The 25,269-nt window shown below is 36.5% G+C and overlaps 3 protein-coding genes across 9 annotated transcripts; 2 read left to right on the forward strand and 1 right to left on the reverse strand.

Annotated features, from left to right (window-relative positions):
- Nucleotides 1-89: 89 nt before the first annotated feature.
- On the forward strand, nucleotides 90-4,613 carry LOC117214604 (zinc finger and BTB domain-containing protein 11-like). The gene is made up of 2 exons (XM_033460812.1): nucleotides 90-1,709; nucleotides 2,881-4,613. The coding sequence occupies exons 1-2, from the start codon at nucleotides 180-182 to the stop codon at nucleotides 4,429-4,431; spliced, it is 3,081 nt and encodes a 1,026-aa protein (XP_033316703.1). The 5' UTR covers nucleotides 90-179; the 3' UTR covers nucleotides 4,432-4,613.
- Nucleotides 4,597-11,964, reverse strand: LOC117214621 (protein rolling stone-like). Of its 5 annotated transcripts, XM_033460851.1 has the most exons (5): nucleotides 11,819-11,964; nucleotides 11,092-11,114; nucleotides 10,759-11,022; nucleotides 9,575-9,746; nucleotides 6,337-6,385 (listed from the first exon to the last, which is right to left on the reverse strand). In XM_033460851.1, exons 1-5 carry the CDS (start codon nucleotides 11,870-11,872, stop codon nucleotides 6,368-6,370), a joined length of 531 nt encoding a protein of 176 aa, XP_033316742.1. In that variant the 5' UTR covers nucleotides 11,873-11,964; the 3' UTR covers nucleotides 6,337-6,367. The 5 variants fall into 5 exon arrangements, with proteins under 5 accessions (XP_033316717.1, XP_033316725.1, XP_033316733.1 ...); XM_033460826.1 differs by lacking the exons at nucleotides 9,575-9,746; nucleotides 11,092-11,114; nucleotides 11,819-11,964 and having other exon boundaries at nucleotides 4,597-6,385; nucleotides 10,759-10,927; XM_033460834.1 differs by lacking the exons at nucleotides 10,759-11,022; nucleotides 11,092-11,114; nucleotides 11,819-11,964 and having other exon boundaries at nucleotides 4,597-6,385; nucleotides 9,575-9,736.
- On the forward strand, nucleotides 10,902-24,576 carry LOC117214581 (voltage-dependent calcium channel subunit alpha-2/delta-3). Of its 3 annotated transcripts, XM_033460803.1 has the most exons (14): nucleotides 10,902-11,038; nucleotides 12,455-12,645; nucleotides 13,343-13,843; nucleotides 14,288-14,369; nucleotides 16,454-16,716; nucleotides 17,364-17,773; nucleotides 18,342-18,661; nucleotides 19,667-19,927; nucleotides 20,208-20,336; nucleotides 20,908-21,269; nucleotides 21,552-21,756; nucleotides 22,221-22,791; nucleotides 22,878-23,236; nucleotides 23,458-23,745. In XM_033460803.1, the coding sequence occupies exons 3-14, from the start codon at nucleotides 13,758-13,760 to the stop codon at nucleotides 23,713-23,715; spliced, it is 3,306 nt and encodes a 1,101-aa protein (XP_033316694.1). In that variant the 5' UTR covers nucleotides 10,902-11,038; nucleotides 12,455-12,645; nucleotides 13,343-13,757; the 3' UTR covers nucleotides 23,716-23,745. The 3 variants fall into 3 exon arrangements, with proteins under 3 accessions (XP_033316694.1, XP_033316683.1, XP_033316691.1); XM_033460792.1 differs by lacking the exons at nucleotides 10,902-11,038; nucleotides 12,455-12,645; nucleotides 23,458-23,745 and adding exons at nucleotides 23,768-24,064; nucleotides 24,161-24,576; XM_033460800.1 differs by lacking the exons at nucleotides 10,902-11,038; nucleotides 12,455-12,645; nucleotides 20,208-20,336; nucleotides 23,458-23,745 and adding exons at nucleotides 23,768-24,064; nucleotides 24,161-24,576.
- Nucleotides 24,577-25,269: the final 693 nt, after the last annotated feature.

Consider the following 25,269-nt stretch of genomic DNA (forward strand, 5'->3'; position numbering starts at 1 on the left):
TGTTCTGTTGGAGTTGTTCAAAAATTGCGCGAAGCTATAAAGCGATACAGTGCCATCTACTTTGGTGAATTGCAGTCGATTCTGAATAGAATAAGCCGTCTATGAGCTACAATATTCCCTTCGATGGCGGCGTTGTTGCTGTGTGTGGACCCCTGTAGAGCTGGCTACGGGGCAGTCAAATGTCTCGTAAAGGAACTCCCTCCGCTTGCAAGTCAAAACAAATCCCGCGAATCTTTCGTAATCGACGAGGTTTGTGTTCGGTTCGCAGTTGGCCGCAAGGAGAGGTCGGGATTGTGGGTAGTTCGATAGGTTACAATCAATTAATCCTCCTGCCTGGTTCGCCGGATGGGGACAAAAGGGAGGAAACAAATAAAAAAGAAAAACAGAAAGCTAAGAACAACGACGACACTGTACAGTATCACGACAGAGTGTGGATTGAGGGTAACCAAGTGACAAACAATAGTGTTATAGACGAATCGAATGTTGACGTTGGGATCGGTAAAACCGCCGATGTCGAGACTGTAGCCGACATTGAGAAATGGTTAAAAACGCGGTCGGAATCCGTGTCGAGCATGGATCTCGACGCGATCAAGTCCGGGGTCGAGGAGGGCGTCGACCGGTACCTGGGCGAAGAACTGCAGCACGCTTTTCTGGGAAAGGACCCTGACGGATTGTCGATCGACATCGATCTCTCCGATAAGAAACTCAATTTAGGTTATGATCCATTGCTTCAGGAGCTTCAAAATGAGAAGCTGCTCGACGAAAAGGATAGCTTTATATTACCAGAATTTCAGCTGGATCATTTGGATCCACTGGCGTTGTCTCCGGATGACATGATGGTCGCCGGTGAAATTTTACCGTCGACCAGTGCTCAACCTACTTTAAGTGTCCCTAATAGGGACGTCGAAGGAATGTGTACAGAGACTGAACAATCTTCCCTGATGAAGAAAGCCATGATACCAGATAATCAGGAATTGCAGAACAAGTCTACGCAAGTTGTGGTAGATGATTTGCGTTGCATAAATAGCACGAGCAAAGAAATCGAGCTGCAAAAGGACACTGACTTATGCAATAATCCTACGAATCTCTATGTGCAGGATCTCAATTCTGAAAACACTATACAAGAGTTGCAAGGTACAAAGCTAGATGAAGGTGATTCTGAAAATACTATAATTGAACAATTGAAAACGAAAGCTAAGGTAAAATTAGAACCACGTATTATTAAGAAACGTAAGAAAATACCAGAAATGATAGAAAAGAGTTATGATAATGAGATTAGAATATCTGGAGAAGATATTGTGGATACTGAAGATGGTGTGATGGCTGTTGTAGCTATATCAACAGATAAAATTTCAAATATGACTCAAATTGTGATAAATACCGGTACAGAGGAACAGATTTATCAAGGAAAAACTTCTGAACTTATAGAAGCTACAGGAAATTTTCCAAAATTACCAAAAATAGAAACTTCAACTGTATGGAATGGAACAGTGGAACATAGTACAGAAAATCCCAGTAATCAACACGAAATGGTAATATCTAATGCTTTAGAAGAATTGGGTATTTCAGATGATAACCTACAACCAATATCTGTTAATGAGCATGGCAAAATATGGCTTTGTCCACGTGACGATTGCAATAGACAATTTAGTAAACTTTATGCTCTAAAAGGTCATTTACTAGCGCACTATGGTGTGAGACCTTTCAAGGTATGTATTATTATATCATATATAATTATTATAATATATATTATGTCGGAGATGAAAGAACACCGGAGCCTTTGGAATTTTGGATAATCCCGCAACATTGTAACCTAGAGTCTACTATAGCTGTAATTGAACAATTGTAGTTATTCAACCCGATTGTAATTGTTCGAGAGTCGTGATAATGAGCTTGGGCTCGAGGCGACAGTCAGTCGCCGAACGTAGCCGCGGTCACGGGATGAACGCTTTGTCTAACAAAGGTATGGAGTAATTCTATAGCTCTCCTTAAAAGAAATATTCGTGGCGACACGCGACAGTAAACATTCCAACGGTTTCTGTCCTGTGGCTCGCCACACGCAGACCCTATTCTTCGAGTAAGATGATTGCCAGATGTCGATGCGTCTCCGCAGTACATGTTCGGCTAGCTCGAGGGCCCGTTATAAATCTTAAGATTTAGTCAACTAAAGTCTTTCAAACAGACAAACAGTCTTTGTCCCAACTACGGGAAAATAGGGGAGACTTATTTTTCAACGAGCGGCGTCTCCCACTAGCAACTTTCCCTCGAGGGCGGCTAGCATCTTTTTCTAACCACCGATATGGAGATTGACCAATTAGCAGCAACGCCAATTTCCCTTACTTTCTGAACGAAGGCTTTTCTCGACGAATCCGATGATCTCGTGTCCTTAGACACACCCCATTATAGTTTTCCTCTGTGGCATCATCGGGACGGGAAAGGCATTCTTTCTCGCGATCTCATTGATGAAAGGAGTATCTCTTTACGACCAGTGAATATTACGCGTCCGACTTAGATTTTGTGAGTACGTTCATCTATCATCCCGTCGACCGCGGATTCGTTATTGAACCTAGGATCATTGTCATTAGTTTCTCGAGCACCTAACTACCGCGGTTACTTGTCCGGTTCTATAATAATCGTATTTGCACTAGTCAATGTCTTCTCCATTGCATAACGACAACGTGTAACCCAAACGAAGATTCGTTTCACGCCCCTAACCCTAATTCTAATGTAAACCCGACATATATATATAATAGAATTATATATTATTTATAATTTATTATATTTTATTTATAATCATATATAATTCTTTGTTTCTGAATTTCCTTTGACCTTTTCAATTAGAATTGTATTTTATTTATTCACTTATATCTTTATTTTCAGTGTGATTTCGAAGGATGTGCCTGGGCATTTTATTCAGAGTTTAAACTCAAAAGACATAAAGAAACTCATTTGAAACGTAAAGACTATGTTTGTGAAGTAGAAGGTTGTAATCGCCGATTTACTACGATTTATAATTTATGGAGTCACGCGAAATTGCATACTCGCCCAAATAGAATAGTATGCCAAGTGCCAGACTGCCAAGAAAAGTTTCAGACAAAGAGAGCACTGGAACTGCATATGAAGAGTCATGATCAAAGTCATGCTCCATATGTTTGTAAACACGAAGGATGTGGCAAAAGATATTATAGTAGTAATGCTTTGACGTCGCATCAAAGATGCCATAGTTATAAGGAAGTAGATGTAAAATGCTCGTGGCCAGGTTGTGGTAAAGTATTTGATAAGCCTTGTAGGCTGAAAGCACACATACGTTCGCATACTGGCTGCAAGCCTTACCTTTGTACGTTTCAAGGTTGCCAGTGGGCATTTTCTTCCTCTAGCAAATTAAAGAGACATCAAAAGAAACACACCAATGAACGAAAATTCGTGTGCGACATACCTTCCTGTGGAAAAGCATTTATGAGATCAGAGCATCTCAAGGAACACAGATTAACTCATAAAGAAGGAAGGTACTTTCAATGTTTTATATGTAATGCAAAATTTTCTGCAAAAAGTAGTTTGTACGTTCATATAAAGAAGCATCAAGTTAAGGAAGAGGTAAAGATGAACTCACACAATAACGTCAATAGCCGAAGCAAGAAGGTACCATCCATAATAAAATCGAAAAGAAAGTCGATAGATCTGAATGTAAACGTAGCATGCCTAAATACATCTACAATAACAGAAAAATCTGAACGCAATGATACAGTAATTCAAAATAACAGTGAAAGTCAAACTAAGGACGATACAGTGCCTCCACGAGATCAATCTAAGACTTTATACCATTGCCCAGTTGAAACTTGTACACGTTCATATACTACGAAAGCTACGCTAAGAGCACACATGTTAAAAGTACACGGTACTCCTGTTGATGAGTGTGGTAAAACAGCTAATAAAATACCTGGGGATTCTGTTTGTAACATGGATTACATTTTATATACTGGTCCTTCAATATCAGAGCCTACAGAGCAAATGATAATGGTAGCACCTTGCGATGCGGTTATTCTCAGTACTTCTTCGGAAACGGATCGCTCTCTTCCTGAACCAGAACCGCCGCCTCTTAATAATGTACTGAAAACATCGGAACCTTCTTCAAACGCTGCTACACATAAGCCATTATCTAATCAACACGTGAGAAAGGATCAGGGTTCCGCACGGACTGATCTGACATTTTCCGATGTGTGGAAATTAAAGGCGAATGGTGCTGTGTTAGATTCAGTTGCCGGAGCATCCGATGTTGTGTTAGGTACAAGTGAATTAGAAGAGGGTCTTTTGCTCACAGAGGAATTGCCTTCAATGTATTATCAAGACGATGTAGTAGGAACAGAGTATCAGGTACTGTTACTGGATTCGGTACCATCTGAAAATACTATAAATCTACGAGGACTCGAATAATACATGTAATGTACTTTGGAAATGGGTGAAAAAACTGATCATTGTTATTTTCTAATATAGGATAAGTTTTAATATGGTCTGTGATCAAAGGCTAGTATGAGCCCCATTCATTTATACTACAGTCCATAATTGCTTCAAATCGTTATTTTATTAATAAATTATTGCTATTTTTCCAAAAAGTTTATTCATTGTTCTTCTATTGTATATAAAATTCCTAAAACCTTGTGTATATAAAAGCCAATGTATAATAAGATTTGTTTACTAGTGTTAAGGAACTGAATACACATTTTGTAAAATGTGAGTAGTTTACATGTTGTACACTTCATACATTGAGGATTTTTACTAATTGTATAACAATTCAATAATTTCAGCATTTAATAAACCAAGATATACCGAAATATCAATAAAAGCAGAAAATTGGAATGTTTTTATACAATTGGTATACAATACAATAATTAAAAAATAATTGGACAAAATATAAGCTGCACGAAATTAGATATGTACTTTAATTCCTATAAACGCATTAAGTGCATGTATTAAAAATATCCTTAATGCATTATTTTTATTTTATTAAATATACATAATATATTTTCATAGTGCTAAAACTAGTAGTTTAACTAACAAAATTATTGGCCGCAGTATATTTGACTTTATTTCCTAAATTGATTTTCTATTAATTTCAAATTTTGCTTTTGTAACAGTTTTTAATCTTTGTAATATACGATATTTATTAAAGAAATAATTTGAAAAATACTGTTTAGTAACGTTGCGATTATAAACATGATAATCGTGCACGTACACATGCGTATGTTTTTATGTATCACAATTCTGTTAATCAATTTATTGTCAATGTGATATAAACTTCATTGAATGAGGATGAAAGAAAGTTCTCTCTTCCTCCACATAGGCGCTAGTCGTAATTATTAATAGCTAAAAATAGAAAATTAACTTGTCTAAAGGTAGGTATATCAATGCTTTAAACTATTGTTTTGAATGGTACAGAGTTTCTAAAGATATTAAGACGAAATACAAATACATAATACTTCATTTTAGAATCGTGAATTTTTCGCTAATTATAATAAAATCGCTAATTTTCAGACAATGTCGGCATGTTTCTCTACACTAGACATGTGTGTTTCCGCATACGGTCTTCCTAATTTCTTATCGATCTTCAGATACAATCGATCCTTCACTTTCTCTAGGAAACACATTAAGGAATGCAATATGGTTATAAATATACCTTCGCCTACGCATATCAATGAAGCTTGAACAGGTTTTTTCCAATCGAGGATTTTATAAATATAATGATAACCATTCTTGTCTACTCCTCCAGCAAAATAATATATTAGTGAAAACATGGTGTATAAAAACACTATGATTAAACACCACCAGAAGTTCCTTAACCTAAACGGAATGCTTGTAATACAAAAATCAATTATCATTAAAATACTGTTACATATGTGTAGCATAATGTTTAAAGGGTCCAAATAGTGAATCCTGGGATCGAATATGCTGCACCAATAGGTAATCGTAACTCCAAACGCGATACTAGTAGTTACGACATAAAGGAACCAATAAACTCTGTCTATCAATCCCAGCATCAACGCGGAAGGATCAAAGTCTGATACTTTTTGCAGTTTCCATCTTCTCAATACGAGAAAACCGCCAAGCAAAGCTTGACTGACACCCAATATTAAATCCCAGTTTGTCAAATAAATTGGCCACTTATCATATACTACCATAGGTTTGTAGCTACCGAATTCGAAAATCGAACACACGACTATACAAGCCCAGACCATAAAGATTGACCAACGATAAAGTAGGTACCAGGTGGCTACATGTTTCTGACATTTCGGTTCGGACAAGAGTCGTGAATGTAGTGACTGATCCTTTTTGTAGAACCACTTCCTCGCTGCTTCTTGGCACCAGAGTTTATTTACCATTGTTCGACGACCTGCAAATAAATAATATTTATCACTAATGACGTAAGATATTCATAAAAAATGGTTACGTACAATGAAAGTAAAAAAATATGGTGTATATTCGCTATGCAATTTTAAAGCCTAGAACGAATGCTACTATGCAAGATAGATATCAGAAATTACGAAACATTAAAATCGAACTGCCACAATAATTTCTGCTGTTTGTGCATGATTGTTATATTACAGTAATTAGAATCCTGTTATTTGGATTTGAAATTACAAATAATTATCGTGTTATAGTACACATGCGTGTTTGTTCATTTCCGGCAAATTTCCCGCTCAAAACTTTTGAGCGGTTCAAAATGAACAATGACAATACAAGTGATTGATATACGAATTTTCATAGAGTGATAACGTTTTTGTATAAAGGAGGATGATCGTAATGTTGTGGAAATTCAATAGCAGGTGTTGTGTTGTGACAGAAACATATAAGGCAACTGCATAGTGTTGGTTTCGAAAATCGATGATATTAAAAAATAACTTACATGATGAACATTGTAGAAGTGAAAAAAGAAATCGTTTTGGGACTACCAAACTGCTGAATAGTGTTAATACCATTTTTTATGCGAAAGCTTTTGTTAAAAGCCTGGTAAGTGAAATAATACCGTTCTCGTAAAACTGGTAAGTAACATAACCTCTACGTGTGATTAGAGAATTACCGTGGATGCAGCCATGTTGGTTCTATTCGAACAATTTTATCTTCACCGCCAAAAATAGCGTTTATTCAAATATTATTAAATAATATTATTTTTTAACTTAAATAAAATATGTCAATTGGTCTAGCAGTAACTAAATGCAAGATTAAATAAAATTACAATGTCATAACAAATATCAATCATTCCCCTGTTTAGGACGCAGGTGATCTGACAGATGCACGTAAAATCTAATTCTAAAATATTCTAATTCTAATTCAATTCTTTTTAAATTCATAATTGTTCATTCTTTATATTTAAATTAGTAATTATATAGTTTATATGTACTGTAAACATATCTATGTATTATATTTTGTATTAATTTTATCATAATTAAAAACAATTTCATACATTTATACAGTCTTTTCGTAAAAATTAGTACTGCAGCATAGATTTTAAGTTACTGCATTTGCCAGATACACCGCGACCGCTGAAGGAATTTCTACGACAGCGAACTCCACAAGGTTAAGTGCAAACAAATATTATAATTTACAAGTTTAGTTAAACAAAGTCGAATATTTGATAAGAATGTATATTCTTGCACAGGTAGTGAATCTGATTAGATAAATATTCCAATGTTTAAGTTTTGCGTTTCGTATAAATTTATATTTCGACAAACATTAAAAAAAATTATATATGTCAGTTTCTCAGGAAGTAAACATATGTGTGTATATATATACATACACATTTCTTCATATACTGTCAACATTTTAAACTAGAGAAATACAAAGCAAGACTACATAGATCAAGTGATATCTTAAACATTATATAATTTTTAATAATTGATGAAATAGTTAAATGCACTAGAGGTATAAATACATAGTATCGTTTATAGGTTATAACAGCTTGAGCGATAGAAATAAAAGAAAAAAGTACGCCATGCCGCTCATTCGAAGGATTGAAGCGATTGAGGTGAGACAGCCGTGTAAAATCTTTAATGGCATTGTCCAGACACCGGCGCAGATGGGAGCTGTTTTGAAGTAATTAACCCTGTTAACCCAAGGCTCTGAGGTTCGCACGGACAGCGCTTTAAGCTCACGCACCGCGCATATGCACGTATATATATATATATATAGATAGATACGTAAGTCGTGACAGCACGGTCAATCGGCCAATACCAATTCTCTCTTAATTTATTACAATCTTCTATTATTATCACTATAGTCACACAACTACAAGTAAAAATTTTTCCTCAAGGATCAACATCCTTAGGAATTCACACTACTTGCGAAAGAATTACATGTACAATCCAAGATTAATGAATGGAAAACCCGATAGTGGCGTGGAAAGACGAATTTTTTAATCACGTGTTGCATTGAAATTCGATTAATCGATCGATTATCTCATTCAGGCAATTGATTACGTAGCCATAGTATGGCTTTGATGATAATTGAATAAATCCGTTGATAAATTTAAATTAACACATGACACCCACATGGATCGTTTTGCCGAGGACCACAACTTTTCGTAATAATCATGGAAGAGACCTATTCCAACGGTAGAAATTTAAAAAAGGTTGTAATCAAACATAAATTTTTTTAAGTGCGCAAGGTATATCTGCTTGTGTATTAAATACATACAGAGCAAATAGATAAGGAGTACTATCTAAAATAACTTGTTACCTATTGACGAAAAACGTTTTAAATGAATTATGTTGTATTTCATGGCTTATAAAATGGATGCAATTTTATTTTCTAGTATCTTATATTTTCTGAAAAGACCATGTATCGAGATTACTACGAATTTTTTAAATGTCACGTTATATTTTTTATAACATCAATTGATCCCACTGGATATTCTTTATAAAAAAGCATTAATCTATTTATAGCGCAAAATTATTAGTTTAGCAAATAGATGTTTTTTACAGATAATGACCAGCTGGGTTGACTAATGTTCTAAAAAATATACGGTGCCATTTAAAATGTAATAGATAAAAAGATGAGATATAAAAAAATGAAATTGCATCTATCCGATGAGTCTCTGAAAATGCAACATAATTCATTTAAAATGATATTCGATAAGACTAATAATTAACTGGTTATTTTATATCGTATGCACTTCTTATTGACTCATCCTGTATGTAGTACTAGTACTTACAAATTGTATAAGTAACACATTGAAGGAACTCCTGACTATTGAGTTAAGAACAATACTGAAGCTTCTTTAATTCAAGCGAAGTCAAGTTCGATTTCTTGATATTGACATCTGACAAAATATTTCGTTATCACTACGGTACTTTATGAAACCGATCTTATCAATATTGGTAACGATCTATGGTATATATACATATATGTGATATGTATCACATTTTCAGATTAAACTTTTAAAATTCAAAATTTTCAAAGGGATCAAACTCTAAAAAAACAAATAACATATTTCGAGTAACAATAATTTTCTTTATATAGTGAAGCAAAGAGGAATTCTGTTTTAAAATGAAAGAAAAAGGAAGAATATAAACAGATCACGAACCGAGTTGTTGACCAGGCACACGAAGAGGGAGGTAGACTTTAGCTGTTGAGGGCTATGAACAACGTATTCTTCGATCAAGTCGATTCTCGACCACCATAAACACACGATCTGCCTGCACGATAGAACGCCTGACCCGTCACTGACCAGTCTCCTGTCCAGTCTGGTCAAAACCCTATAGCCATGAGTGAAATCAATCCAATCCGTACATTACCCTTTCCCTTCCTCCACCCTTTGTTAACTATGTATTTAAACCGCCCCTGGACGACCAGCTTCACTGCACACATTCACAGAACGTACGGTCTTTCGTTCAACTATCACGGTTGATAGCTTTTATTTCGAGGACATCCGTGGAATCGAATCCTTTTCACTTCATTATTTTGGCCAAATATATATAGCTCATGAATTATATAATCTCAAGTTAAATAATTAAAACTTTATATTCGAATCATCAATGACATTCGTCAAAAGGTTTGGAACGTAATAACTATATATGCTTACCAGACATTGAAGCATATGTTATCTTTCATATACTCTTGCAAGTATGTATTATTTGTAAAACACTCATTTATAACACTTTACTCAAAAAATTAAGGAAGAAGGAAGAAGCGTCTTTCAGAGCATGCTGAAGAACATGTGAATTAGTATACAAGCCATAAACCCATTTAAAGGTCGGGTTCTGTTTCGGTAACTTACAAAAACAAAAGGAACGTTGATCTTGAGTAGCCTGACGTCACACGAAAAGTTAGTAGATTTTATAGCTTTGGAATAACTGTACGCTGAGAAAAAGAACACAACTTGTCTCTGTGCTTGTCATCTCTATCCTTCAATTACAAAATATTACATTTTTCAGATACTGATCCTTCACTCTAAACAATCTGATCCACATATACCTAATCTTCCTGTCATTATAATATCAGAAGAAGAATTACATTCACACGCATCACCGAACAACTATAAACCTGCACAAGATCTTTGACTCATTTAATCCTCCAACTTTTCTTCTGTGAATGATCGAGAAACACGCATAGACAACACGTGTGAAAAATCTATAGCCGGTTGGAAAATCCATTACGTAGTAATGAAGATAACGCGAAGTCCTTACTATCGAATGAACGGCGCGACGTAAACGTAAGAAGGAAAAAGAAACCGGAAACAAAGGAAAGAACGAGGATAAACGTTCGCACCGCATAGCGTTGCGGGTGCCGGGATCCGCAGATGTTCCTTGATCCTCCCGTCGATGCAGGAAATCTTCTCCGGCACGCCATGGTCCTCTATTTCCTCGCACTCGGGAGGCATTTGAGTCCGGCCTCCTGTTCGACGTACGCCTGGCCCGTGACTGCCCGGCAACCGGCTCCGCGTGCTTCAAATCAATATCAATCGCTATGCACCAGCTGTTCCCCCCGTGGTATACGGCACTGTGTTCCTTGCGACCACCTTTTCGACACGTTCTGATAATAATTGCCGGTGAGTTTCCTCCTTTTTATGAACGACTTACTATGTATTTACAGTGAACGTACCTTTGCCTAGTGCTCCCCGGATCCTTTCTCATAAAAACACATTGATGTTGACGGAATGGAATTTTTTTTAGTAATGAATTTTTTAGAATAACTATTTTAATATTTCCTAATTAAACATTTAAGCGAAGTTTGCTAAAAAAGATTAAAAAATATGTGCTTAAAAATATCACAACTGTAAATCCATTTTCATATCTAAAATATATTTTATGTGCATATTAATGTGATATATGAATATTTAAGTATGATATTAAGTAAAAATGAATATCTATGAATATATGATATATGAGTGAGATATATTAAAATCGATAAAAAGATAGAAGATCGAATGAAAAAATAAAAAATTCATCAAAGATTTAAATAGTAAGAATCAATGGATAATCAGTTCGTAGAAAAATTAACTGTGCAAGCTTTCCGGCAAATATCGATCGATTAAACAAATAGTTAATACGCTAATTGCTCGTTAGCCAGCTTATGTTGCTTTTAAATACTCATATTATTGTTATTTTAGTGAAAATGGCATTGTATTATGTAAGGGTTACCGAAGTGTCAATCAGCTCTATTGCGAAGCCCTATGTGAAAATCAGTTAATAAAAGATGATAACTTTATTAACGCTAAAGAAGGAGATATTACTTTAATTGTACAATAATCATCTAAAACACGCCACGCTTTGGAACTTTATTAATTTTGTTCGAGCACATGGTCTTCTATACGTCTATAAGTACTTACATGGTTGCTCTGAACCGAACGCCATTGACTCATAATGTCACGCGTTTGCCTCATTCATTATAAGGAAGATTTCTCTAATTCTTTGAATGGGTTACGTCTTCCTTGTTAGTAGATATGCTTTCTCACTCTTTACAAGAATTATGAAAGTATAATGTTTTATTGCGTTCGCTATAAAGATAACTTTCTATGCTTAAAACTTTTCAACACAGGTAAATATATTAGTTTATCTCCCCTGCAAGAAAAAAGGGCCGCGTGGTCAAGGTTTTACGCAAACGCAATCGTGTGGTTCGCATCGTCGTTTTGGATGTTTACGAGGGATACCGAATTAGGGCTGCGGTGGGTTCCCCGAGGTCGAATCGGTTTGTTGATTTCAACGTAGATCGTGAACCGAACAGTATGCAGTATTTCGAAGAATTGATCGATGATACGGCTCACTTTACAAATCGCTCTGTACAAACTTTATATATACAAGTCATCTATCTTATCATTTCATTATACGTATAACTCGGAGACTTTAAATAAAAAGAATTTGGAACTGAGGATATTCAAGGTAAAGAGTTAATATAAAAGAATGTAAAGTGGTAAAGTAAACGAGCGAGTGAAAGTTTTCCTAAAGTTCTTATTTAAACCGTACAGGATGGTCTACTAGGAAAAGAAGGTTGACCAAGCTGTGAGGTGATTGGTCGGCTGGAATCACCAGACTTTCGAGCACATACACAATATTCTACCGCACAACCACCGTTCAGTGGTTGCGTGTGATAAGGTATTGAATAGTCTCAGCAAGCAGCAACGATGCAGCAATTTTGCTGATTGCAAACACGTACGCGGTAGGTAGTCTTTTGAAACTTGTTAAGCGTATGACGTGGTCTTGATTCTACCTTAAATGATTGCACGCCACCGACCGGGCGTTCATTAGTGGATCGGCTACTAGATGATGATGGAGCAGTCAAGTGTGCGTGTTTTCGGCGTTATGCAACTATGCAATAGTGCGTTAAAGCATGGTCAAATTACGGTAGATGCTTCGACGCTCCACGTCTCTTATTTATGCTGTTGTATGTGAATTTCGCTCTTCCCAGTTAAAAAATCTGATGAATTTGAGAAAATGAAAACGACACTCGGAATCTCTACAAGAATGTAACTCCTATACGCCTATGCATTTTTTTTTATGGTTACAGAGATCTCCGGTTACCCGTGTATGCGTACGTAAGCGGTTTACGCGTATCATTAGTTACCGGTAGTAAGACGTTTTATTCGATTAATACCGTGTTTGAGGATTCGTAGGCGCTTCTTCAAACATAAATACTTTCTTTTAATTGTATTAGTAGAATCTAATATGCTTGTAATTTATTTAAAAGTAAAATTAATTTACCGTTTACTTTATAGTTTTATTATATTCAGTATTACACTATATATACGAGTATACAGAATGTTCCAATAAAACGTAAGTTGTCTGAAACTTTGAATGGAACACCCTGTATATAAAATCCTAAATAAAAGCAATTGATAAAATTATCAAATTTTCAGGATTTAATGGGTTGTGCTATTTCGAACACATAACCGATAAAAAGGATTTCCTATGGCTGATTAATACTCACGCACATGTAGAACAAGTATTTGGAAGCGTAGTCATGATCCTAACCGAGAGCTACAATTTTATAAATATACGGGACCACGCGAAGGAAACAACGTGGTGGAAGACCGAGTTTTGTGATTCGTTGGTTTACGAGACGACGCACCGTTCATGTACCAAAAATAAGCGAGACATCTTGCCTTTGCCGGTCTCTCGAGATTCAGAAGACTTGAAGATACTAAGATAGAGGCAAACGTGCAGCCGCTGATTCAGATTCACAAGGTATAGAAAACAAAACGGAATGATGGGTTTGCGATACCTCTTCTGCGGTTAAATCGTGGTGTAACGTGAATCTCCATCTCTCGAACAATGCGACAGAGATTCAATATCCGTTGGATCATTCTCACCATTTGCTTCCTACTATGCACCGGCTGCTTGGCTAAAGACGGGTACATGTAAGTAATGTTAATATTTATTATTCTTTCTAGATCAGGAGCGGCATTATTTTGAACAAAAAATATACATATAAATAGTAAAATGATTAATGGATCACGTTAACTGTTTCTGATTTTTTTGGAATGGTGTATACCGTATATCGTATATCGAAACTGACAGGGATTAGACATTGATTTTACCTGTATTATTTTTTAGTTTGACAGATCGTCATTAATTTACGTTATTTCCATTAAATATCAAAATATAAATATAAATTTAAAATCAATATCATTTTATGGTAATTCAAGGAGAAATACTTTCGCCGTTCTTTAAATATCGTTAACCAATAATTGTTATTCTAAAATGTGTACAGATTTGATGACAATAGATGTTCTATAATCTGTTTAATTATTCATTTAATGGAACAGAAATTGAGGAGTACATTCATTATTTTATCGCTTTAGAGTCACGCGATGGGCAGAGACCTTGGGCGACGAATTATGGGAACTTGCAGAAAAGGTGGCGCGACCCGAAGAGTTATTAAGCGTAAGTTTGATCTTCATTCGTGCATGCATCTATGTCCATACATAAGTTACACGCGATCGCGTGTTTCTCTCTTTCTCTGTCTGTCCATCAGTATCGGTTGATTCGTGTAACTATTTTCGTCGCGCCCCCGTACATGATTATCGCCACTTAACAGAGGTAGAGGACTTAACGGATAGAGAAGAAGAAAATAGTAAAAGAAAAAGACCGACACAAAGCACAAGGGAAACAAAGTTATTACTAATGTAAAAAATAAACAACGCAGAAAAGAAGAAAATTGGTCACACGAGATAGACGAAAGAAAAGAAAATATTTGATGAAAAAGAAGGCTCTAGTATAATATCAGGACTGCAAAATATTCGGCTAGAATTATACTTTTTAGAGATTTTTCTGTGGCTTATTCTGTATGCATTTGAACCATGAGTATTGAAACAGATTTTGATTATTTAGATTTGGACCATCTAGGCTGTGATCATATAGAGAGCGGTAAGCACAAAATTGGAGTATTTGGAGTATTAGTATTGGCTGTGCCACCGCTTGTATTACCGCTTACCGCTCTGTATGATCATCGCCTTGCGCGAATTTCTAAATGTTGGTAAAACCGAATTTTCAAAATCATTCATCTCCATGAATGGCAACTGTCATCTTCGGGTTTGGCAACCTAAATACTGCCGAAAAGTCACATTCAGATAAAAAATTTTGCAGTCCGGATACTATACTTTATCTAAGAAGAGAAAGTGGAAAAATACATAAATGCATTACTCGTCTGTGATAAGTAGTAACGAAGATACAATGTATCGACCTACGATAAACTAAATCGCCAAACTCTTGCACTGGTTACTTGGTCGTTAATAACTTAGTTGGTAATTTTGGTTTATAGAGAAATAATTCGTTGATGGGACAATAAATTACCCGTTATCTATATATAGCTTAGATGGCCCCGAAAAAGTAACTGAAATTATATTATGCAAATTGAAAGTACTTGTGATCTGCGTAGGGAAAGTGTTCTGCGCTTTGAACCGCGATCTCCGTGCATAGATGCCGCCTGCGATACGTTTTGAACAATGATTATGATTGTATCTGCTGAAGCCCATTTGTTAAACAACGTAAAATACTAATGTACGAGTTGAGGATGGGAAAACATAACTCTATAAAAGCTGCTAAAAGTTAATATCTCACTAAACAAGACGTCTTTTAAAGAAAACAAAAATTTTACATTTATGATTAATATTTTTTCATTAAGAAATTTAGACGGTCTTTGCAACAAATGTTTTGTTATGAAAACGAATATAATTTTATTTTTATTTTGTACTGAATTAAATTTCAGGCGTTATGATAATTCACGATAATGCTGTGACATTGCATTCTCGCCAGATGGTTCATGGTTGTTATTATTAATTAAACTAAGCCAGGATTTGTAATATAATAGGCTATTACTTGTATCAATTATCCAAAGTGGATCGCAGGAGGTTTTAGAATTTTAGAATAGAAAAGAACCTGGTTTACACTGTTTATCGATCATTCTTGTCCTTTTATCAAAAACGAAGCATAACCATGCGAAAAATGCAGCCATTACTATAAATGAGTCGGGTAAAAGTTTGAATGACCATGAAGCAGTTGGCATTCATAGAGCTTTGTGCTCTAATGTTTTTGTAAATCGTCCGTAACATTTATAATTTGAAGGTCAAAATTGAACATATATGTAGTATGAAAATTCAGTTTTATAATTAAAGATTTCCAATTTTCAATTGCACCATTTGTACATAGCACTTCGCAATTACAAAGAGTAAATCGATACATACATACATTACCATAGCGATGTATTATAAAAATATTATTATTTAACTGTAAAGTTTCTCCCTCTTTTTTCCTAAAAACTTTGTTTCGATGCGAAGGAATGAAGGACCAGGTTCATTACGTATTGTTCAAAAGAACAATACGATGAGACACGGGCGCGTACGAGTAAAAAAAGGCCGCGGTTTCGGCGCAAGAAATTAATAGTAGCATGGCGTGACGAGAGGGAAAAAGCGGTAGAATCCAGGTCGAAGAGGAGGCAAGGTATAACCGTAGTCCCGAATGAATTGCAGAAATACAAAGCGATGAACACGCGAGTGGAAAATAAGTCCGGGGAGGAGTTGGTGAACATAATCAGCGAGAACGTCGGTAGGATGCTCCGAAGGAAGATGGACGCGGTGACCTGCATCCGGATGGCGGCTGAGGAACACGCAGAAAACTGGGAGAACGATGAGGAGGAGGGAAATTTCACTTACGTGTCCGGAAAATATAGTCCAGTGAACAAGGAGTTACCAAAGATTCCATCGAATATGGAAAAAAACATCGATGCTTACAGGTTCATAGGAAATTGCTTTTATCCAATTTAGATTTCTTCTTTCTATAACTAAAGATAGCATATATCTATCTACCTTCACTTTTCACTTATACATATACTGTATATCTGAATTCAAATTCTCATTCTCAATTATTCGATGAAATATAGTTATTTAAAAATTATTAGTCAAGCTGTAAATGATTAAAGACGAATCAGCAAGTCGATTTTTCTGTGAAAGTATATCTATATCGTTTGATGATTACTGTTTATTTGAGATGAAAAATATTGTTCATGAAACGAATATAGTTATACTACGTAGTGGTGTATATGTAATAATATATAATTCGTGCGTAATATCGAAGCATTCTGAGTAGTGGTACAGAATGGAATTAGGCTGAGAAGCTTGAAACGTCTTCGGCATCGATCGTAGGTGAATGTTCGAACCACGAATTGGGTCTAGCATTCTGTCTTGGTCTGAATAGTTTGACGGTCGAAGAAATTGATAGCATTTGTTCGAAACATGAAAATCAAATGAGATGAAAATCGAACATGTTTTAAGTTACAAAATACATTCGATACATTCATGATCCTCTCATTTCTCTATAAGCAACAAAAATAATTGATTCCGTATTACAAAACATAAATGTGATTGTTAAAAATATTTACAGAAAAATGCTGCTAACGCCTGACTCACACTTTTACAATATACCAGTAAATACAAGCTTTTCGTCAGTGCATATACCTACAAACGTGTACGACATGTCACCAGCGGTGATCGAGGATATAAAGAAAACCGAGATCCTCGACAATATCTTCCAACAAAACTACGAGTCAGATCCGGCTTTGTCTTGGCAATATTTCGGCTCTGTCACGGGAATGTTGAGACAATATCCTGCCATGCAGTGGAAGATGGATCCTACGCAGGACGGCGAAGGGGGACAGGAAGAAGATGAAGAAAAGCCTGACATTTATGATTGCAGAGTACGTAGCTGGTTCATTGAGGCAGCGACTTGTAGCAAGGACATGGTAATACTGATGGATACCAGCGGCAGCATGACGGGCATGGGAAAGACTATTGGTGAATGAAATATTAGTATTTCAACCTTTTAATTGTAGGGTGGAGTTAATTTAACTTAAATGAGAAATAATTTCCATGAGAATATTCTTTGTAGTCGTAAGGTATGATAGAACTACGTTAACTTTGATTCAGTTTTAACATTTTTTAAGAAACTGTTTAGTTTCCCTTCAATTTATGACTCTACGTATTTCTACGTACTCGTATATGTACTTTATGCGTTAATAAAATTTGGAACTTATAACGGTCTGACGCGACCACGGAAAATGTGTTAGAATCAAAATTAGAACGCATTTGTGGTTGCTCCGTGTAAACTATGTAATGCATGTTTGGAATGCACCGCGAATCTGAGGTTACACGTGCAGTATTTAGTGAGGATAGAGTATATTGACGCAATCGTATCGCATAAATCTTCGCAAGGATTAAGTAATCTTTTCATTCTTGGTATAATATAGTCACATAAAAACAATTATCTTAATGATGTGAAAACTAATATTAGTCTAATTTCCTTTCCTTCCTAGGTGAAATATTCAAGATACTTATCTCCATTCTTTCGTAAATATTTTTTCAGCAAGGACAACAGTGAACGCAATATTGGATACTCTTTCAAATAATGATTTCGTGACTGTATTGAGCTATACAAACGTGACATACGATGTGGTGCCCTGCTTCAAAGACATGCTAATCCAGGCTACTCCAGAAAATGTGTACACTTTCAAGAATGCTATAGCAAATGTTAAAACAGAAGGACTCGCTAATCTAACAGAAGCATTCACTAGAGCTTTCAACCTACTAAGCACATACAGAGAAACACGCGGGTGTGGTGCAGACACATCGTGCAATCAGTTAATTATGCTTGTCACGGATGGTGTTCCTGGAAATCTGACAGAAGTAAACCAATATCTCCTTATAAAAAATTACGTTATTTATCTAAGCTGCTAATTATCTCCTTGTCTTTTTCTTTTAAAACTGTAGATCTTTTCTGGATCACATTTAGTAAGAAAAAAGCGATTTTATCTGACGAGATAATTACGCCTAAACAGATGATTAAGACTTAATAATAATGTAAACAATTTTCTAGGGGATCTACATGTACATATATACATATATATACTCCAACCATTTTTCTATACATCTATCTGAATGCTATTATTCATAACGTAGAGAAAGTCTCTCTAATTAATTGTTCTATCATAGAAATACGGAGCTCGTTTCTGTCTACAGACCATTTAACCTCCCATTTGTGCTTATTGTAATTCGCCCTGGCTGAGCTACGTTTCCACAAGAATTATACTATCGAGCGTAAGAACATGCTACGTTGTCGCGAAACCGCACTAAATTTAAGTAGGTCCGGTGAGCGCGATTTCCATTGGAGAAAAAGGTCGCGTTTTTAGCTCTATCCTCGACGAGTAGCTCTTCAGTTTTATGAGATCCCACTCGAATCGACGAGAATCATAGCGATCTCTGTCTTCCTATCTCTACCTCTCTTTCCTTTCCGCTCCTTTCATCTTTCTCCGGTCTTCTTCTCTTTCCTTCATCTTTTCTCCTTCTTACCATCATTTCCTCGTACTCCTTCCCTCTTTTCACGCTACTCTGTCGGTCTCTCACATTTTTCTCTCCTTCTAACTCAGTATCTACGTATATACCGATGCTCTTCACGCGACAGTGGTCGCATTTCCTTATCACTCCTTCAAGTGCTTAGAAAACGCATCATCAACGATAACGCCGCGGCACAGTTGCACCACGATTACGCGAAACTTTATGGCTGTGAATATGCTGCTCCGAACGACCTTCTTATACTCTATTTCTTTTCACTATCTATTCGAACTAACTTTATTTTTGTTATTTTTATCAAGCAACATTCGAAAGGATATGATCTATATGAATTTTATTTAGGTATTCAGAACATGGAACTGGCGAGATAATGATACACACATTCCTGTACGAGTATTCACATATCTTTTGGGAAAAGAAGTTACCAAAGTTCGAGAAATTCAATGGATGGCTTGTCTAAATCGCGGCTACTATACGCATGTTCACACACTAGAAGAAGTTCGGGAACAAGTGCTGAAATACATTCCCGTGGTCGCACGACCCATGGTTCTTCAGGATGTGGTGCATCCTGTCGTTTGGACCCATGCTTATGCGGACATTACGGTGAGATAATCACCTTATACAGATAACTAATAATTGTATAATGTATAATCAAGTTATAATTTTTAATCTTTGTCGTGTAAACAATTGATCTATAATTAATTCATAATCAAAATTACCCGACTATTAGATCATTTTAGGTGTTTGAAGAAAGTAAAACGTTTGACTATGTTAACAATCTGTACACATCGAAAAGCATCTATGGCTCTGTTTCCTCTTTGACCGTTTCACTTTGTACATAGTGTCCCCAATTCTGTAAATTTTCTGATTCACCTTCCGCTAGAATCCAGCACTCGCCACTTGGCTGTGGCTGGTGATGCAGCACAAGGAGCAACAATCACGGCTTCAGAAACTTCTGAAAGGAAAACGTCTGGGCGTTCGAATAAATGAGGACGATACCTACATACAGAAGGTTCAGAGCAAGCAACAATCATCCCTGTAGCTTTAAAGCTGCCTTATCGTGCTCGATGCGCTCTTTCCCTTGGCATTTAGTTGAATGTAGAAATAGTAGTACACCCAGCAGATAAATTTAGGCGAACCCTGCATATAATTATCATTAGCCAGGCACTTTTATTTTAATTTCCATTCGCGTTTAATCTTGCTCTTCTGTATCCCGAAAATTAATCCCATTGTAAAATGCGATTTTTTATTGACCTATTATTAAAGCGTTTTGAATGGAAATAAAGTTTAGTATTTTCTTTGCATGCGATACTTTTCTTAGGAAATGTAAGTCGTAAAACATTAGTTAATGGCAAACAAGACTGCACAGCATCTATAAAATGTTTAATAGTTCTTTAGATTTTATAGCACAACCTCAAATGTCATTATTTTTATTTTTATATATATAAGTGTGATTTTTTTACACTGATTGCATCATAGAATAACACGAAATAGAATTTAGTATACACGTAGAGGGGAAAACAAATTAAATCTATACCTATGAATTTACAAACTTACAAATAATTAAATTGTACATCTAACAGCTCCACAAGAGTGAGGACGTTCGACAGGATGCATCTCTATTGAACACGACAGCTTGGCAGGAGTACAGGCTCCTTACATCCGTCAGCACGCCAGTGTTCGACCGTAAAGGGAATCGCAACAATCGGACAAGAATAGCGAATTTACTAGGTGTAGCCGGCACGGATGTACCAATTGACGACATTCGAAAGCTTACATTGCCATACAAGCTGGGCGTGAATGGATATGCTTTCATCGTGTCCAACAACGGATATGTGATACTGCACCCAGATTTGAGACCCGTTTACAAAGGCACATTAAAGCGCAATTACAACAGCATAGATCTCACGGAAGTGGAGATCTTGGACGATGGTCGTGGCCCAAGGTAGTTTCCCTTATTTTTTGGATTTACATTTACAAAGATATAGTACGTCTGAAACATATATAATATGTTTGTTTGTATAGCGTAAAATTTAATAAAGATCTAAATTTTACACTCATTCTTTCCTAAAGAATAAAAAAGTAAAGGATATAATAATCTATTCTAAAAGCTTGGTCATGATAAATCTCCGAAGTATAGCTGTTCCTGAAAGAGGAAGATATTGCTTTCGTGCAACGCGGCAGACCTTAGAGGTTTAAGAAGAGTTTTTATTAAAAACGGGTACAGGAACCCCGGGCCAGAGGTGCTGGAACTACGAGCCGCGTTGGTGGACCACAAAAAAGGCAGCTTAAAAGGAGTACCCGTGAAATTGCATTACGACGACAACCGTCGTGTGTCTCTCGAAAGACGCGACTACTTCTACGCGCCTCTTCCTGGAACGCCCTTTGGCCTTGCGGTCGCTATACCCAACTATGGCACAACTTGGATCAAGGTAATCCTTTCAGGATATCGTGTGTATACACGCATTGCTAGAAGTTTACGGAATGCCGGAGTATCTCGGCTAGTTCCGGTGAACCCGATGCCACAAACTCGGACTCGCGTTCTCGAGATTGTGGAGCAGCAGAAACTTTGAAACCTAGAGCAAGCTTAGATGGTAAACAGCAACCATCTGGGGAAACCTCTTAATGGTCGATCGAGCGCGGAAAATTCCTTGCAATTAATGTAACTTTGAGGTGAAGCTCGAAACTCATGGTTTAACAATCAATGGTTATATATTTTTCGTCGTTTTTAAAAATGTTTAAAAATACATTCGATTTAAAAAAGATAATAGTTTACTTCGTTAAATAATAGCTTTTTCTTTTTCAACGTATTACTGGTTATCCTTAATTCATCCTAAATCATCATTTTCATAAAAAAAATTTCGTACATTAAAAATTTTATCACACATTGTTCAAGGTTGGAGACGAAATCCGGAGGAACCAGAACTTGAAGGTGAATATCTCCGACTTCTTTATGGGCAACAACTGGCGAGTACACCCCGGTTGGGTGTACTGTCGCTTTCACTATTTAGAGGGTCACGAATTCAACAGTCCCGAACAAGAGTTGAGACACTTCCTGGACCTGTTAAATAAGCCTGGCTGGCGTTGGTCTGAACAGTACGAAAATGAAACTGACCATGTTCCTAACTGTGGTAGACGGACTTTGTCACAGGATGATTATTATTGTAACAAGGAACTGATGCAGCTGTTAGTTTTCGATGCAAAAGCAACGAATGCCAGCTTCAATAGCGATTTTGTATTGGATGATCCCCGAGCGCGACAGTTAGCAGAAGATTATGGAATTTTTTTAAGATTCGTCGCCACTCAGAGTGGTTTAACTAGGTGGCATCATTTAGATACAAACAACTTACCCGAAGACGATGATGGCATCGTTTTTGGTGATCTTCACAGGAGAGCTGTAAACGAACCTTGGTATAAAGGTGCCATTTTCCAAAATATTTTAGATCCTAACAGCATATCTCTGTCAGGTGATTGGAAAAGATCATTTCTTAATAAAATTGCTTATCTACTTTCTTAACGTTTAAATATCTATTTATCTTTTAAATTGTTTCAGTTCCTTGGGAAGCAGGAGTAAATGCTACAGTAACAGCTTCGATTGGAATATTCCCTAAAGACGACCGCAAAACTGCACCAGCAGCAGTAATCGGTTTTCAAATGCCAATGAAGGATCTTTATAAGAAATTTATTAACCTAACTTCCGGCCAAACAAACTCAACCTTGATAAACTGCCGCAATTTATGGATAGATTGTTACTTGCTCGATCAGAATGGCTTCATCGTGATATCAGAAGCGCACAACGATACCGGTCAGTTCATGGGGACACAGGAGGGTGCAGTGATGAATTCCATGGTCGGCCAGGGTCTCTATGATCCTGTCGATATTTACGATTATCAAGCCTGGTGTGAGGAAGTTGTAAGTACTTGAACTTATAGTGTATTCTAGTAATCAAAACAATCATACCTTTTCTTCATTTCTGCTTTTATAAATTGTCATGTAACGATTAATTTCCATATGTAACGACAAGATTTTTCTGTAGTAAGACCTGGACAAATCTTATTTCCTTTCCATTTTCACCTTTTTCTCCTACCCTACTATACCCAGTATTCACAATCGTATAACGTATAAACTTCAAGTTTTCAAGTTCCATCACCGAGCGAGAGTTTGTTAAAAGCTCTGTATTTCGAGAAGCGTGCGAGTGTAAGGTAAAGTTTCGAAAAGAAGCCCAAGAAACAAGTAAAACAAATAATCGAAAAGTTCCTGGAAACTGTACGATTCCGTTCGCTCTTTGGCGACATATTTCTAATTCGTGCCAAGTTCCACCGAAGAAAAAGTTCTCTCGCCGGGCGAAAGATAGCCGTAACTTGTTGTGGAACGTTTCACAAACAAAATGAGAAACTCGGCCGAGACAAAAACAATCTCACGGGAACAAAACCGTATCCACAGCGCATCAGCGGTGCGGCCACCTCTCTGACGGACCCGCTGATGTACATCTGGAAACTGTTGCTCTGGTTTCTGTTACGTGTGACGTGGTTCACGACCCAGTTCGTGAACTTGCCAGTCGGTTACGCCAAAGTCCATTTCGATGAAGACGCCCCGGACCCGCCGCCCCCGCCTCGCCCTTGTCTCTATCATTATCCTTGCGACCAGAAAAGGGTACTTTATATGATGAACAACACGATCGCTGGCCAGGGCATCACGAACCATTCGGATTATTGCTCAAGGCCGTTCTATGCTCGTAGGGTCAGTGTCTTTCATTTTACCCTCGAGTGGAGTATACTTCACCCATAAATTAATTTAAAACATGAAAAAATAAAACACGAATTATATGATTCGCAGGTCCCGCATACAAATTTATTATTGGTGGTCGTCGATGCTATGTATCCAACCTGTTACAAGAGATTAGAGGTAACACCGGTGACAATTTCTCCGCTTGAATACACGAACGGCTCGGAAAGCGCGCCTTGCCATAAAATTCCACTAAACGACCTTAAAAGGAGGCGTCTTGAGGGCTGCTTCACGGAGCACCCCTTGGAGTATGAGATCGAGGACTGCGGAGGGGCATCACAACTGACTGTATCTTTGCTATTATTTTCTACCGTTGTAGCTAGAATCTTATATACATTTATATAATTGTTTAAAACAAGAAGGTTATGGATTCGTTTAACGATATTGATTGCCTTGAGTAGGATGCGAATTACAGTATATAAATGATATGATAATAATAACGTTGATATTTATTGTGTCGAACCTTATAACTTCTTGCAAAAAAATAAAATTAAAAATTGAAACACGATTAAGATGAATTAATCTTATTAAAAAAAAACGTAAGATTGATGATTACTGTAACTTCGATAGCTATTCAGATTAGAAATATTCAGCTTGATGTTTTGTAAAGCAGACTATGTTCTTTTTTTTTGTGGACCAAAGACATCGAAGAACGAATCGATCGTAGCGAAGAAAAGAGAACATAAAGCCTGACGAAATATCTCCCTATCCATGCAAGATACGATTTTCTGTTGGCGTCGGAATGTCTGTTGATAGGGTGAAAGGAGCTTGCCCCAGAAAATGTTTTGTTCCCTCCTCCGCTCGGATATTCAGATCATAACTCCTTCGCCAGCTTAATTGTAACTTTTTATTCCATTTTCTTGTATCGAATAAAATTATACTCGTTAAAAATGGCTAATCAAAATTAATCAGTTTCTTTTTCAATCTTTTCCAATCAGTTTTTTTTCTATGTAGAAAAATTAATTATTCAACAATGCCTGTTTTAGAAAATCTTCCATTAACGCCAACTCATTGGATTCCTCATCTCCTCTTTCCTATCGCTAAACAAGATTAAAAATTCAAGGATGACGATTTCTTAAATCTCGATGATAACCATAACAGGTATTTTCTCAAATCAAACAATAGATTCGCTAATCCTTTCATTCTTAAACTAATCAATC

The sequence above is a fragment of the Bombus bifarius genome, unplaced genomic scaffold (genome assembly GCF_011952205.1).
Source record: "Bombus bifarius isolate JDL3187 unplaced genomic scaffold, Bbif_JDL3187 scf7180000007970, whole genome shotgun sequence".
Classification (NCBI taxonomy): Eukaryota; Metazoa; Arthropoda; class Insecta; order Hymenoptera; family Apidae; genus Bombus; species Bombus bifarius.

What these genes read in the sequence shown, in the direction of transcription:
- LOC117214604 (XM_033460812.1), top strand. Translation starts at nt 180, where the DNA reads ATGTCTCGTAAAGGAACTCCCTCCGCTTGCAAGTCAAAACAAATCCCG. An exon ending in ATGGTGTGAGACCTTTCAAG is followed by an intron (nt 1,710 to 2,880) that starts GTATGTATTATT and finishes CTTTATTTTCAG; the next exon opens with TGTGATTTCGAAGGATGTGC.
- LOC117214621 (XM_033460826.1), bottom strand. Translation starts at nt 10,870, where the DNA reads ATGCCTCCCGAGTGCGAGGAAATAGAGGACCATGGCGTGCCGGAGAAG. An exon ending in GGCACCCGCAACGCTATGCG is followed by an intron (nt 6,386 to 10,758) that starts GTGCGAACGTTT and finishes ATTTATTTGCAG; the next exon opens with GTCGTCGAACAATGGTAAAT.
- LOC117214581 (XM_033460792.1), top strand. Translation starts at nt 13,758, where the DNA reads ATGCGACAGAGATTCAATATCCGTTGGATCATTCTCACCATTTGCTTC. An exon ending in ACGATACCTACATACAGAAG is followed by an intron (nt 20,337 to 20,907) that starts GTTCAGAGCAAG and finishes TACATCTAACAG; the next exon opens with CTCCACAAGAGTGAGGACGT. An exon ending in GGCCGTTCTATGCTCGTAGG is followed by an intron (nt 24,065 to 24,160) that starts GTCAGTGTCTTT and finishes TATGATTCGCAG; the next exon opens with GTCCCGCATACAAATTTATT.